The sequence below is a fragment of the Mercenaria mercenaria genome, chromosome 17 (genome assembly GCF_021730395.1).
Source record: "Mercenaria mercenaria strain notata chromosome 17, MADL_Memer_1, whole genome shotgun sequence".
Classification (NCBI taxonomy): Eukaryota; Metazoa; Mollusca; class Bivalvia; order Venerida; family Veneridae; genus Mercenaria; species Mercenaria mercenaria.
Genome location: NC_069377.1, coordinates 4,541,236 through 4,558,276, shown reverse-complemented (window position 1 = coordinate 4,558,276; position 17,041 = coordinate 4,541,236). Strand labels below are relative to the sequence as shown.

The following is a 17,041-nucleotide window of genomic DNA, read 5'->3' as shown; positions in this document are numbered from 1 at the left end:
CTCACCCTGAATAAGATTCAGGTGCGCCAAAAAGGAATATAACTCATCTAACAATAAACAAACATTTAAGCCTATACGTTTCCAAGTTTCATTTGAATTGGATGGAAACTGTAGCAGTAAAGTCCAAAGATGGGTACACATAACTAAACGAGAGCTCGTAGAACACGAAATGCTCCCCCCCACCCTGATGCATTGAGTAACCGCACAAGGAAAAGAAATTATTTGGTCACTGTGCACTTGACGTTTGACGTACTGTCCTCAAATCGCTAATTACGGGTCATTTACCGGTCATAAACGACTTTCGTATCAAATGTGATCTACCACCAAAGCATTCTCTAGTTATTTGGCAACTAGAAATGTGTCCATGGGACACAGATGCCCCCACTACATGACATTAGTCAGGGGCCAGAACTCCTACAATACTGAATGAATCCGGATGCGAAACCCCAGGTGCACAACTACACATGCTGACCAACATTCCTGTAAACTTTGGTGATTCTAGGTCAAATACTTTTGGGGCTATGCGCGACACAACATTGAAATGACCAATTTTTTACTAAGTCAGGGGCCATAACTCCTACATGACTGGATGAATCCGGACGCGAAACCCCAGGTGCACAACTACACATGCTGACCAACATGCCTGTAAAGTTTTGTGACTCTAGGTCATATACTTTTGGAGCTAGGCACGACACAACATTAAAATGACCAATTTTTACAAAGTCAGGGGCCATAACTTCTACATGACTGCATGAATCCGGACGTGAAACCCCAGGTGCACAACTACACATGATGACCAACATTCCTGTAAACTTTGGTGATTCTAGGTCAAATACTTTTGGAGCTATGCGCGACACAACATTAAAATAACCAATTTTTTACTAAGTCAGGGGCCATAACTCCTACATGTCTGGATGAATCCGGACGCGAAACCCCAGGTGCACAACTACACATGCTGACCAACATGCCTGTAAAGTTTTGTGACTCTAGGTCATATACTTTTGGAGCTAGGCACGACACAACATTAAAATGACCAATTTTTACAAAGTCAGGGGCCATAACTTCTACATGACTGAATGAATCCGGACGCGAAACCCCAGGTGCACAACTACACATGCTGACCAACATTCCTGTAAAGTTTTGTGACTCTACGTCAAATACTTTCAGAGCTACGCGCGACACAACATTTTCGGAAGGACGGACGGACGGACGGACGGACGGACAAGAGCAAATCTATATGCCCCCCCCCCAAAGTGGGGGCATAAAAAAGGGTTCTACTGTTCCGGGTCACTGTGACCATGACCTTTGACCTACTGATCGATCTCAAAATCGATAGGGTCATCAACTGGTCATGATCAACCTCCCTATACCTTTTAACTGTTCCGGGTCATTGTGACCTTGACCTTTGACTTACATATCTCAAAATTAGGCCCGAAAGTTTTTGAGTTATCGGGCCGGCCGACCGGAAGGCTGACCAACCGACATCAGCAAAACAATATACCCCCTTCATCAACCTCCCTATTCAGTTTCCGTAATTCAAGTAATCGTCCGGAAACTGTTTTACTGTTCCAGGTCAGTGACATTGACCTCTGACCTACTGATCTCAAAATCTATAGGAGTCATCTGCTGGTCATGATCAACATACCTATTTTCTTTTGTGATACTAAGCCTAAGCGTTCTTAAGTTATCATCCAGAAACTGTTTAATTGTTCCAGGTCACTGTGACATTGACCTTTGATCTACTGTTCTAAAGATCATAATGGATCATCTGCTGGTCATCACCAACCTCCCTATCCAGTTTCATGATCCTAGACCCAAGTGCTCTCGAGTTATCATACAGAAACCGATTGGTCTACGGACTGACGACAAACTGATCGACCGGCATCAGCAAAACAATATACCTCTTTCCTTCTTCATTCAAAAGGGGTGGGCATAAAAATTCCAGACATGAAAGACACAGGAATATGACATGGTGATGATTAATACCAGCTTTTATTTGAACTGAAAAGCAACTATAGGTACACAGTTGAATATACAGACTTCAAATGTAGTTGTGATATTAAAAGTCCAAAATAAGGCAAACAGTCCTGAATCATTATGTGCATATTCACTTCCTGTGGATGATGCATACAAGGTTTTATTTAAACTGGATAAAAACTGTATAAGTCCAGTACACAAAATTTTAAGAGAAATGGGATGGACACAAATTAAAGCTATAAGCTGATCTTTGCAGTATGACCCTGACCTCTGACATAATGACCTGGGTTCTACGTATCGTCTTGATAAGATTAACAAGTAATGCCAGTTTTATGAAAATCTTTCCAGTGGTTACGAAGATATGAAGCGTACACAAATTTAAACTATATTTCCTAGTGTGATCTCGACTTAGCAAAGCCTCATTACCGCAGTTACCCTCGAGCCAGATATTTCCATCTACACCTTCAACCAGTGAAAGACTCTTATTACTAGTATTTACATCTGGATCTAATTCAACTGGACAGAACAGAAGTAGATAGACCAACCACTTATACATATACATTGTGTATAAGCTCAAAGGTCACCCAACAGTCAAACATAAACAAATTTATATACAATATGAATTATAATTTTGTATTTGCCAATAGTCCATTTCAAGTTCCTTCTTGGTTAATTTGTGTCACACCCAGTATGTCAGTTGCTAGATCTAAGTCTAGGTCTTTCTATTGAACTGAACAGAAAACAAACAGTAGATAGACAATGTCTGGGGATGCCAGGTGTGTTTATTTTCATAACATGCATTTATAGTATAAACATTAAGTAACAAATCAGAAAGACCAAATTACTATTAAAAATTAAAATTATATTAAAATTAATGTTATCAGGAAATGACAACAGAAAACCACCATACTGTCAAACCAAAGAAGGAAAGAGAAACAAAACTAGAGCTGTCTGTTGACAGCGCACTCGAATATTGGAAGAATTGATGTAAGTATTGATTCGTAGTTATTTTTAAATGGTCTAGCTAAAAAAGAATGCGAGTAGAAAAGTTGTGTACTCTGGCCTACACATAACAAGAGCTGTCGGAGGACAGCAATGCTCGACTATTCAACAGCCTTGTCGACTGAATGAATACGAAAGTCGAAAAAGGGACATAATTTGGTAAAAAAGCAAAATAGGGTTATGGGACCTGCATAGTGCTTATCAGCTCATGACAGTAGACAAGTGTGTGAAGTTTCAATCCATTCCCATTAGTGGGTACTAAGATACCAGCTTACATAATAGGAATTTAACCAAAAACTCCTAAGTCGAAAAAGGGGCATAATTTTGTAAAATGCGAAGTTGAGTTATTGACCCTTTGCATTGCTCGTCATATCATGACAGTGAATAAGTGTGTGCAATTTCAATCCTTTCCTATTAGTGGATACTGAGATACCAGCTTAACCAAAAATTTCTATGTTGAAAAAGGGGCATAATTTTGAAAAAAGGCAAAATAAAGTTATGGGACCTGCTTTGTGCATGTCAGATCATGACAGTGAACAAGTGTGTGAAGTTTCAATCCATTCCAATTAGTGAATACTGAGATACCAGCTTACACACAAAACCTTAGTCAAAAAATTCTAAGTCGAAAAAGGGGCATAATTTTGTAAAAAAGCAAAACAAAGTTACGGAACCTCTGCAATGTAAGTCAGTTTATCACAGTAAATAAGTGTGTGAAGTTTCAATCCATTCCCACAAGTGGTTACTGAGATACCAGCTTACATACAAAACCTTAACCAAAAATTTCTAAGTCGAAAAATGGGCATAATTTTGTAAAAAAGCAAAATAGAGTTATGAAACCTGTGCAATGTAGGTCAGTTTATCACAGTGAATAAGTGTGTGAAGTTTCAATCCATTCCCACAAGTGGTTGCTGGGATACCAGCTTACATACAAAAACTTAACCAAATCGGGACGCCGACGCCGACGCATTGGCGAGTCCAATAGCTCTACTACTCTATGAACAGTCGAGCTAAAAACCATGATGGAAAGCAAGTGTTAAAAGCTTCAAAGCCATATATCGAACAATTGAGACAAAATATGGAATGTTAAACGAAACTTAATTAATTTCTATACTGAAAAAGGGCCATTACTGATCCAAAATATATGTCTAAGTTATGCAGTTTGCCTGCATATGGAGACAATGATGGTAAACAAGTGGTCAGTCTCAAAGCAGTGTTCAAATTTAGACAAGCATACAAGCTAAATGGTACTGTAATTTGAGAATAGCCAGTGGCTTTAAAATGTACTAGCTAATTTTCGCTAGTCAATAATATACCAAGCAAATGTCTTTAGAACTTTAATAAAGTTTGTTCTGCAGGTGCACATTTTTCTTCATGAAAAGAATGCTATCATTTTATGTTTATAAATGATATTATATTGTTCAACAAAACTCTAATATAATGCATGATTGCAGCTTGCATCAAGTTAACATGGAAGGCTTTGACTTTAGTTTGTAAGTGGATGAAAATGGCACTTACTATTTTAAGCTAATAGATTTATTTTTTTTGTGACTGGCTGCTTACAGTAAGTTTTGGCCAGTAAAATATTAATAAAGCAATTAAATATTATTGTTTAACATTAGCTGGTAGTTTTTCATTTTACCTAGTGAACAAAAAGTGCACTAGCTACTTTTAGATAGTAGAAAATGTTGCTAAATTTGACCCCTGCAAAGCCATATGTAAAACATTTTAGACAAGTGGACTTGTACGAAAAACTGAAATGATTTTCAAGTCCAAATTCAGCCAAATATCTTTGCTATAGTTGCAGATGGAGTGCATGACGATTAACAAATTTTCAAAGTTTCAAAGCCACATGTCAGATAGTTTTTACAAAACATTGACTTTTACAAAAACTGAACCAATTTGCAAGTCCAAAAAGGCTATAATTAAGCCAAAATACCTGATAGATTTATGTGCTCATTCCTATAGACACAGACTGTTTAAAGTGATTAAAGTGATAAAAGTTTCAAAAACCATATGTTAAACAGTTTACACAAAATATGAACTGGTACGAAAAACTTAACCAGGATTTTTAAGTTAAAATTGGGCCACACTTCAGTCAAAATCATTGAAAGTAACAGTAGCTGTAGTCTAAGCACAATTCAGTTTTCTAGGGCATTCATGGATAATTCGGAATTGTGAAATATGGGCTGTGATAAACCAAGAATGGACTATGGATGAAGGTGTAACCATCCACTGGCTTTCGTAACATTATCTCTTATTTTTTTGTAAATGTATTATGTGACTGATACTAAAACATTTATGAATGGTTGACGAGATTTACAGTTAACAGTAGTACAACAGTTCGTCATTTACCTTCAAAGTTAATACAAACAGTAGGTAACCTGTGACTTCATACAATACGGTGACTTCGTGACTGCATAGCAAGTAGATCTCTCTTGTCGCGAAATCCAGGCATCTTTGACAAGAGGCTAACTATACTATAGTACAGCCTCGATCTCAGAATTAAAACCAAGACCATTGGCCTTATGAAACTGTATTTGATGTAGAGACGAGTCAAATTCTTACAGAATTCCTAAACTTGGATTTTTTTCTCTAAACAATATTTTTCAAAGTAGATTGTTGCTCTAGAAAGGTGTTGTTGACAAATTTGAGGGATGATGTTATACCTTACCCTTAATAATCAATTTATAACCTTAACCTTATAATGATGCTACAGACCAAATTTCATGAACATCGATTAATCAGTTCATCAGAAGAAGTAATTTCAATATATGGTTCATGGAAAGAAGTCATTTACAGGTATTTTTATTTTCAGCTCTAGCGGCTCTTAAATGGGACAAAGAGACTACTTTTTGATAACAAGAGGACCATGATGGTCCTGAATCGCTCACCTTCTCCACATGACCCAATTTTCATGAAGATCCATTGAAAAATATGGCTTCTAGGGAAGTCACAAGGTTTTTCTATTATTTGACCTAATCACCTAGTTTTTGAAGGCACATGACCCAGTTTTGAACCTGACCTAGATATTATCAAGATGAACATTCTCACCAATTTTCATGAAGATCTTATGAAGAGTATGGCCTCTAGAGAGGTCACAATGTTTTTCTATTTTTATACCAACTGATCTAGTTTTGACCACACGTGACCCAGTTTCAAATATTATCTAGATATTATCATGGTGAACATTCAGACAAATTTTCATGAACATCCATTGAAAAATATGGCCTCTAAAGTGGTCAAAAGGTGTTTCTATTTTTAGACCTACTGACCTAGTTTTTGACCGCAGTTGACCCAGTTTCGAACTTGACCTAGATATCATCAAGATGAATATTCAGACAAACTTTCATACAGATCCCATGAAAAATGTGACCTCTCTAGAGGTCACAAGGTTTTTCTATTATTTGACCTACTGACCTAGTTTTTGATGGCACGTAACCCAGTTTCGAACCTGACTTAGATATCATCAAGGTGAACATTCTGACAAATTTTCATGAAGATCTTGTGAAATATATGGACTCTAGAGAGGTCACAAGGTTTTTCTATTTTTAGACCTACTGACCTAGTTTTTGGCCGAACGTGACCTAGTTTCTAACTTGACCTAGATATCATCAAGGTGAACATTCTGACCAACTTTCATAAAGATCCCATGAAAACTGTGACCTCTAGAGATGTCACAAGGAAAAGTTTGCGCATTTACACATTTGCCAGTTTGGTGTAATTCTGACCAGTAGTTTCAGTGAAGATGTTTAAGTAACATTTGTAAACACTAAGTAAATTTGACAACTTACAACGGACCATGTGTCTATACTAATAGCTAACCCTGAACCCTTGGTTCAGACAAGCGTAAAATTTAGACAGTAAGGTCTATAAAAATTCAGACAGTAAGCTCTATCCTATAATTATAAAAATTCAGACAGTAGGCTCAATCCTGTATTTGATAACAAGAGTTGTCAGTGGACAGCGCGCTCGACTATTCTCAGTGCTTGATAGTATAATATAAGCAATGAGAAAAACTTCAATATTACAATAAGCATATTCTAAGTCGAAAAAGGGCCTTAATTCAGAACAAGAGGACCATGATGGTCCTGAATCGCTCACCTCTTCCCACCTGACCCAGTTTTGAGTATGACGTCGTTTTTTTCTATTATTTGACACAGTGACCTAGTTTTTGAGCTCATGTGACCCACTTTCGAACTTGACCTAGACATTATCAAGATAAAAATTCTGACCAATTTTCATGAAGATCCATTGAAAAATATGGTCTCTAGAGAGGTCAAAAGATTTTAATAATTTTAGACCTACTGACCTAGTTTCAAACTTGACCTAGATATCATCAAGATGAACATTCAGACCAACTTTCATACAGATCCCATGAAAAGTATGGCCTCTAGAGAGGTCACAAGGTTTTTTTATTATTTGACCTACTGACCTAGTTTTTTAAGGCACGTGACCCAGTTTCAAACTTGACCTAGATATCATCAAGGTGAACATTCTGACCAATTTTTATGGAGATCCATTCACAAGTATGGTCTCTAGAGAGGTCACAAGGTTTTTCTATTTTTAGACCTAATGACCTAGTTTTTGACCGTACATGAACCTCTTTCGAACTTGACCTAGATATCATCAAGATGAACATTCAGACCAATTTTCATACAGATCCCATGAAAAATATGGCCTTTAGAGAGGTCACAATGTTTTTCTATTATTTGACCTTCTGACCTAGTTTTTGATGGCACGTGACCCACTTTCGAACTTGACCTAGATATCATCAAGATGAACATTCAGACCAATTTTCATACAGATCCCATGAAAAATATGGCCTCTAGAGAGGTCACAAGGTTTTTCTATTATTTGACCTACTGACCTAGTTTTTGAAGGCACGTGACCCACTTTCGAACTTGACCTAGATATCATCAAGGTGAACATTCTGACCAATTTTCATGAAGATCTCATGAAATATATGGCCTCTCTAGAGGTCATAAGGTTTTTCTATTATTTGACCTACTGACCTAGTTTTTGATGGCACGTAACCCAGTTTCGAACCTGACTTACATATCATCAAGGTGAACGTTCTGACCAATTTTCTTGAAGATCTTGTGAAATATATGGCCTCTAGAGAGGTCACAAGGTTTTTCTATTTTTAGCCCTACTGACCTAGTTTTTGAAGGCACGTGACCCAGTTTCGAACTTGACCTAGATACCATCAAGGTGAACATTCTGACCAACTTTCATAAAGATCCCGTGAAAAATGTGACCTCTAGAGTGGTCACAAGCAAAAGTTTACGGACGGACGCACGCACGCACGGTCAGACGGACGACGGACACCGCGCGATCACAAAAGCTCACCTTGTCACTTTGTGACAGGTGAGCTAAAAAGTGCTTGATAGAGTTGTCTGCTCATGTTTACAAACTGGGGTCATGATGGTAAACAAGTAGGCAAAATATGAAAGCAATATCTCAATGGACTTTGAAAATATCTGGGGTGGTACGCAAATTTAACATTACAATAAGCATATTCTAAGTCGAAAAGGGGCCATACTTTAGTCAAAATGCTTGACAGAGCTGTCTGCTCCTGTTTACAGAATGGGGTCATGATGGTAAACAAGTATGCAAAATATGAAAGCAATATCTCAATGGACTTTGAAAATATTTGGGGTGGTACACAAACTTTAACATTTGTGTGAATTCGAATAGTCGAGCTAAAAATTCAAACAATTGACCTACATATTATAACAAGAGGACCATGATGGTCCTGAATCGCTCACCTCTTCCCATATGACCAGTTTTGAGTATGACGTCATTTTTTCTATTATCTGACACAGTGACCTAGTTTTTGAGCTCATGTGACCCAGTCTTGAACTTGACCTAGATATTATCAAGATAAAAATTCTGACCAATTTTCATAAAGATCCACTGAAAAATATGGTCTCTAGAGAGGTCACAAGGTTTTTCTATTATTTGACCTATTGACCTTGTTTTCAAAGGTACGTGTTCCTGTTTTAAACTTTACCTAGATACCATCAAGGTGAACATTCTCACTAATTTTCATGAAGATCTCATGAAAAATATGGCCTCTAGAGAGGTCACAAGGTTTTTCTATTTTTATACCTACTGGCCTAGTTTTTGACTGCACATAACCCAGTTTCAAAACTGACCTAGATATCATCAAGGTGAACATTCAGATCAATTTTCATGAAGATCCATTGAAAAATATGGCCTCCAGAGAGGTCAAAAGATTTTAATAATTTTAGACCTACTGACCTAGTTTTTGATCGCAGTTGACCCAGTTTCAAAACTGAACTAGATATCATCAAGATGAACATTCAGACCAACTTTCATACAGATCCCATGAACGGTATGGCCTCTAGAGAGGTCACAAGGTTTTTTTATTATTTGACCTACTGACCTAGTTTTTTAAGGCACGTGACCCAGTTTCAAATTTGACCTAGTTATCATCAAGGTGAACATTCTGACCAATTTTTATAGAGATCCATTCACAAGTATGGCCTCTAGAGAGGTCACACGGTTTTTCTATTTTTAGACCTACTGACCTAGTTTTTGACCGCACATGACCCTGTTTCGAACTTGAACTAGATATCATCAAGATGAACATTCAGACCAATTTTCATACAGATCCCATGCAAAATATGGCCTTTAGAGAGGTCACAAGGTTTTTCTATTATTTGACCTACTGACCTAGTTTTTGACGGCATATGACCCACTTTCAAACTTGACCTAGATATCATCAAGATGAACATTCAGACCAACTTTCATACAGATCCCATGAAAAATATGGCCTCTAGAGAGGTCACAAGGTTTTTCTGTTATTTGACCTACTGATCTAGATTTGGAAGGCACGTGACCCACTTTCGAACCTGACCTAGATATCATCAAGGTGAACATTCTGACCAATTTTCATGAAGATCTCACGAAATATATGGCCTCTAGAGAGGTCACAAGGTTTTTCTATTTTTAGACCTACTGACCTAGTTGTTTATCGCACGTAACCCAGTTTCGAACTTGACCTATATATCATCAAGATGAACATTCAGACCAACTTTCATACAGATCCCATGAAAAATATGGCCTTTAGAGAGGTCACAAGGTTTTTCTATTATTTGACCTACTGACCTAGTTTTTGAGGGCACGTGACCCAGTTTCGAACTTGACCTAGATATCATCAAGGTGAACATTCTGACCAATTTTCATGAAGATCTTGTGAAATATATGGCCTCTAGAGAGGTCACAAGGTTTTTCTATTTTTAGACCTACTGACCTAGTTTTTGATGGCACGTGACCCAGTTTCGAACTTGACCTAGATATCACCAAGGTGAACATTCTGACCAATTTTCATGAAGATCTTGTAAAATATATGGCCTCTAGAGAGGTCACAAGGTTTTTCTATTTTTAGACCTACTGACCTAGTTTTTGATGGCACGTGACCCAGTTTCGAACTTGACCTAGATATCATCAAGATGAACATTCTGACCAACTTTCATAAAGATCCCATGAAAAATGTGACATCTAGAGTGGTCACAAGCAAAAGTTTACGGACGCACGCACGCACGGACACGGACGGACGGACGGACGACGGACACCGCACGATCACAAAAGCTCACCTTGTCACTTTGTGACAGGTGAGCTAAAAATTCAGACAAGAAGTTGTATCCTATATACACTGTATTATAAAAATTCATAAATCAAGCAATATCCCACATTATATTAAAAAGATAAAAAATACAGTTTCTCTAAAATTCATTTCTTGGACCTGTATAGCATACTGAGAAAACAAAGAAGGGACATAAATGCATCATCAATCAATATCATATTACATAGTGGCTGATAATCTCATATGCAACACAGATCCATTGAAATATACACAAGTACGTCATTTATACATGATTTGGGTGTTTTCTTTGAATATGAGCTCTAACATGATGGGGTAATGTAAATTTCATCCCGCATACTGAGCACTTTTCCCTTTTCTCTTTATGCACGAGAGAATGTGTCTTTAGATTGAACAAAAATGTGAAAGACTTTTCACAAATTGTACATTTATGTTTTCGAATGCCAGCATGGGAAGCTTTATGGTCGTTCAAATGCAGCTTAGTCTGAAAAACCTTACCGCAAATGTCACAAATGGCTTCTTTTGACTTTTCTTTTCCTAAAATACCATCAAAGTGGATTCTTTTCATATGTTCTGGAACATAACTGTTATCAATTTTCAAACAAATTGGACAATGGAGGGTGCGAACTCCTCTTACTAAGGTTCCCTCCAGCTCAGGCTTGTAATGTTTCCTGGCAACAAGCTGTTTTTCAAAATGCTTTGAGCGAAGGTGCATCTGTACATCCAAGGCAAATGAAAAGGTCTTTTCACAATAAACACATGAAAAATTCCTTTTAAAATCATCCAGCATTTCCCCTTCAACTAATGTAAAGTTGCAATGCATTTGCTTCAAATGTTCGGAGTAAAACATGCTTTTGTCAGTTTCCTTATTGCAAATCTTACATAATACTCCTTTTTTGTCTTTCATCTTTCCGTGGAAAGACGCACGATGCACTTTCGCGTCTTCGCGACTTGTAAAAACAGAACGGCAAGACTTAATGGGACATTTATATAAATTCCTCTGATCATCTTCATATTTATGCCTTTCCTCTCTGATTGCTTTTGGAGATTTTGCTGTCTTAATGTGCTTTTCTTCTGTCAAGAACTGATGCTGATGTATTTCTTCACATTCACTGCATTCTTTAAGGGCAGCATTTCTGCGACAAGTTTCGGAAACAACCATATCATTTACTTGCACATTCCCTTTGTGTTGTGTAAGGTCTACATTTTGATGCCGTTTAAGTATCTCCGACCCTGCAAAGTGAAAGTCACATCCGACACATTGTCGTGGCTGGAATATACTTGTATGAGCAGTAAGTACATGGTTCTGCAAACATGTAGGACTAAAAAATTGTTTCTGACAAGTTCTACACGATGCCATTCCTTTCCTCTTTTTCCTCTTCTTTATTTGTCCAATATTCGAGGCTATGATATGAACTTGTTCACATTCTATACATTTGTTTTCCTTCCTTTTGAAATAAATATCACTGACAGAATTTCCTGATTTTTCATCACTACCTGATAATACTGTTTCACCTTGATCTATTCCGTCTTGTTTTAAACTGTGGTCATTTTTCATATGCAAATTCAATTCAGATTTTGTTAAAACTTCTTTTCCACAGGGACACCTGAATACATTTACAGTAGAAGCTAGAATGGCCCATTTTGGAAAATGATTTTGATAAAAGTGATTCTTAGCACATTCAATACCTGAAAACCCTAATTCGCATTCATCACATGAAGATTTTATATCACCTTCTGACATGTGTATATGGACACTGTAACATTTGAGACACAGATTCTCATTGACATTATCTGGTACATTTTGTACTTTGTTTGTCTGACTTTGGCAACGTTCCATGTGATTATCTCGTAAAACGATATCTTCAAATCCTGTGTAGCAGAAACGGCAGTAGTGAGCGTCAAGTCCGTGATTATTCTTCAAGTGAGAAATGTGTTTCAATTTTTGACGGCTGGTTTCCTGACATATATTGCATATTAGTTCAGCGATTTTGTAGTGCAACATTACAACATGTGTGAAACAACATCTTAATTCCTCAAACTGTTTCAGACATACTAAACAAACAAACTGTTGACCATCAAAGGCAATGTCTGAGTAACTATCTCTTCCTTGTTTTGAAAGGCCTGATATTTCAAAGCCAAGTTTACTGTCGCCCACAGATACTGTTGGGTCTGTTCGTACATTCTTGAGGACAGTTTCGTTTTCAGATGATAAAGAAGTAATCACTTCCTCCTCCCCATTTTGCACTGTACAACTGTGAATGAGTCTACACTCTTTACAAGACACTTTTTCATTAAAGTTTGTCTGTATATAACTTTTGCCATGCTTAACATGTCTACGATACTCATAGTATGTATTGAATCTTTTGTCACATTTTATGCATGTGAATTTATAAATGTTGTGGTGTTGTTCAAGATGAACATCAATGAGATGTAAAGAATAAAAATTCAACATACATTCTGGGCATGTAAACACTTCTGAGCCAAGAGGATAAGTGAAAAAAATTGAATGTTGCGTAAACACATGGCTTTTACAGCAAGAATATTGACTGTATTTTGAATGGCATAAGCGACATACAAAGTTTCCATTTACATATGCTACTCGGTATTCCATGTCTTTGGTTATTTCTTCTTTTGTTTTTGCAGCAACAACATTAACATTTGTTTTACAGTCATATTCATATGAAATTTTCCATGTGTCACAGACTAATATTTCTTGTAGTTTCTTGGTGACCAAAGAATCGTTACATGCAGGGGATGACCGATCTTCTTTGGATGATTCGTCCTCACAATCAGTACTGCCATCAGATTCTGCACAACCAGTACTGTCATCATATTCTGCATATTCAGTTCTATAATCAGATTCCGAGGCCAAACAATGCTTAAGTCTATCTAAGTCAGATACTGTGAAAAAATGATTGTTGTTGGGACATTTCGTACACTTCATTTCTTTTCTATGAAAAAATTGAGATTTTGTTGCATTGTCAATACAGACACGGCTGAAATGAGTAACAATCATATGATTTAAAGCACATAGAAATGCTCCAACATGAATGTTACATTCCTTACATAAATGACTTCCTTGCCTTCTACAAAGAACTTGTTCTGCATTCTTATAACCAAAGTACTTAATCAGACCATTTCGAATCATGGCCAGTACCATCTTATCAACTGAGTTTAACTCTTCTGAAGAACTTTTTCTTTTTTCGACAAAAAATTTTCGCAATTTCCTCTTCGTTCGTGACAATTTAATCTTGTGCTTTGTATTGCATAGACAGCATACATGACGTGTGGAAATTTTTTTACTGAAAAGACTGCATTTGGTCTTCAAAGTGTCTTTCATGTGAGCACTGATTGCATGATTCAAAGCACATTTTCTATTTTTAAACTCAGTCTTACAGAGTCTGCACTGAATATTAACACTCTGATTATGTCTTGCTACACTTCTTTCAAGCTTTTCATTCTTTTTCTTTAATACATCTACTTCTTCGTCATCTGGTAGTGTCTGGACAATGTCTCTGAACACATCGCCTGAGTTTTTTGACGGTTTGTAAACATGAAAAACTTTACATTTTTTGCACTGTACCCTTTCAGGTGCAGGTTTTCGAAACTTTGCTCGGCAAACATTTACATGTTTGCGCAATTCGATGTATGTATCAAATTTCAGTTCACATCTAAGGCATTTCATTTCATCAAGTTGGTGCACAAAAATTAAGTGTCTTTTTAGCCGGCTGTTAAAGTAACTACTATACAATTCGCGAGAACAGCATGGACACCATGTCAAGTCTTTTCTGGTATAAGCAGGATGATGGAATAATATCAAATGATTAATGTAACAACTCATTGTTCTGAAATGTGTGTCACATTTCTGGCAATATTTACAGTCTTTAATCAATTTGCTGTCTTCATCTGTAGTGCTTTCTTTTAATAAATCTTCCACAACAGAGCCTTTATGAGAGCATGTTTCATCATTTTCACTTTCTTCACTACAACTTGCAGGTGTAGTATCTACCTTAATCTTGATTTCATTACTACGATATACATCCGACTTATCATCTTCACTAAAGGTGTTTCCTCTAGTACATCTACGTGGGTCTTCATCATTCAAACTGTCATTATGTATTTCAGCACTGTGATATTTAAATTTGTTACCTTTTCTTTGAACATCTGAAATTGACTGTGTAATTGTTTCTTTACTGGCAATGACATGTTGGCTTATTCCCATATATGGTTCATTTTGTTCTTCCAAACCAATGCATTTATGAAACTGATCAATATTTTCACTCAAACAAAATTTATTTTCTGTTGCATAAGGAGACTCTTCACTATTCTGTTTCACGAATGAAGCTAAATCATGTCGTTCGACAGATACAGAGAGACGCTTTAACTTGCACTGAAATGTATCAGAAGCATCTTTGTTAAGTGGATAACGACTGCTATTTCTTTTTCTTAACTCTAATTGACTTCCAGAAGTTATCCCTGTACATTCTTCTACACTATGTTGTTCATCAGAAACCTCAAATGTTGTAGGTAACTGATCATTCTCAAGCCAAGTATCATTATCACTGCATTCTAGATTAAGGTCTATACTTTCTTTGTCATTGTAAGTGATCAATACTCGAGGCTTGTTCTGCCTTACCACATCAGTTTTGTTTTTCGACTTCTTTTCATTGTTACATGCTTTAGTCTGATGCCTCATTGGTTGTTCATCTGTTTTGACATTCATTTCTTTAGTACTTTTCTCAGAAAATGTTACAACAAACCTTTCTAAAGGAAGTTTTTTCTTTCCTTCATCACAACTGAACTCACTGTTTGAAATCACTTTCTTTCCTGTGTTTGTTGACAAGATGTCGTCTGATGCTGCCCAATTTCCTGTTTCTTCACACTTAATATGCAAGATAGAACTGGACGGATCCAGAACTTCAATGCCAATATTTTCAATTCCAGCACTACTAACTCTTAAATCCCTGCCATTGCAGTCAGAGACATTCAAGCCAGATTTTAAGGGAGTTACTGTCATTTCATTGGTCACACAAGTACTGGCATTTTCAATATTTTTAGAAACTGTTTCAGCACTCTGCTTTATTGGTATGTCATTTATATCTGCTTTTGTTTCATCTTCTTCAAAAAAGCACTCAACACAGTTTGTTTGATTTTTATTAACGTTTTCAATGGTAGACTGTCTGAATGGCAAATCTGATGTACAAGGATCTTGGTCAGTTATTTCTTTTCTCAATAATTCTTGTTCTAACACAATAACCTTGGTTGCATTCTCTTCCACATCACGTTCAAAATCGATTTTTTTGTTATCTTTTTTGGGGAACTTTTCAGAACTTTGGGTGTTAACCATGGTAACTGCGATCGGGACAGGTGGTGAAAAGCTAGTACTGCATCTCTGTTCATCCAAATACTTCCGCTTTCGATTCCCAGACAACCCTAATAATGAGTTATTAGGTGATGCATATGAAAACTGCACATCTGAATTTTTACTATTTAGTCTACTATCTGAATTATAAAATGCACTGACTTCATCATTTGAATCATCAATATCCATTATGTCTTTGTCGTCTTCTTCAGAAACAGTTCCATAGTCAAACTCTCCACTGAAACCTGTACCAGAGATGTACTGATTGTCAAATTGTTTATTCTTCACATCATTTATGCTTGTAAAGGTATCTGAATTTTCTTCTGAATCTGCATGTTTATTTACTAAAATGTCTTCTTCTTGATCATTCTGATCTCTGCAAAAACTTTTTAAACCTGTGATTGTGATTTCATCAGAAGGGCTGTCTGGGTTTCCGTTAAGAGCACTAATTGATTTAAATTCTACTTCCGCAGACGAATTTTCCAGTTGGAGCTGGTTTCCCTTTGACTGTCCTGTACCAGTTGTTTCCATGGAAGGGTCTTCCTGTTGACACTGGCTTTCATTTGAATGCGTTCGATTTGCATCTATTGATTTTGTTGTTGTTTCATTAGAATTATATTCTGTCAGAGGTATGTTTACCTTTAATGGTTCTGCTGTGGTTTCAACTGCAGAATCTTGTAACACAGACTGAACTGGGCATGCTGGAGGATTTAAAGCTTCATCGCAGGCCTTAAAGTGTGTGTGAATAGTTTGCAAAGATGGAAAAAAGCGCTGGCAGTTCCCACACTTGTAAATAACGACAAAGTCAGCGCCATATTTAGATCGGTACGCTATAACCCTTCTTTCCTTGCACGGTGCAAACATGTTGAACTCTATTTCTCTGCAACAAGAAAAAAATACAATGAATAAAATACAATGCAAAGATATACTGCTTTATAGGCCCGTTTACACTATGTTGTTAACCCACTACATGTTGACACAATACATGTTCAAATGTACTGACAGCGAGAAAAGGGATAAAACCTAACTTTGAGTTGATAAAAACCGAACTCAGTTTACATGAGGAA

At 36.8% G+C, this 17,041-nt stretch overlaps 1 protein-coding gene across 6 annotated transcripts in view; it reads right to left on the bottom strand.

The window, feature by feature from the left end:
- Positions 1-2,732: 2,732 nt before the first annotated feature.
- Positions 2,733-17,041, bottom strand: part of LOC123536137 (uncharacterized) — a 63,632-nt gene continuing 49,323 nt past the window's right edge. For all 6 annotated transcript variants that reach the window (XM_053528840.1, XM_053528844.1, XM_045318976.2 and 3 more), the window contains one exon: positions 2,733-16,854. In XM_053528840.1, coding sequence (XP_053384815.1) covers positions 10,875-16,838 — 5,964 coding nt within the window. In that variant the 5' untranslated portion in view covers positions 16,839-16,854 and the 3' untranslated portion in view covers positions 2,733-10,874. The remainder of the gene's footprint in view (positions 16,855-17,041) is intronic.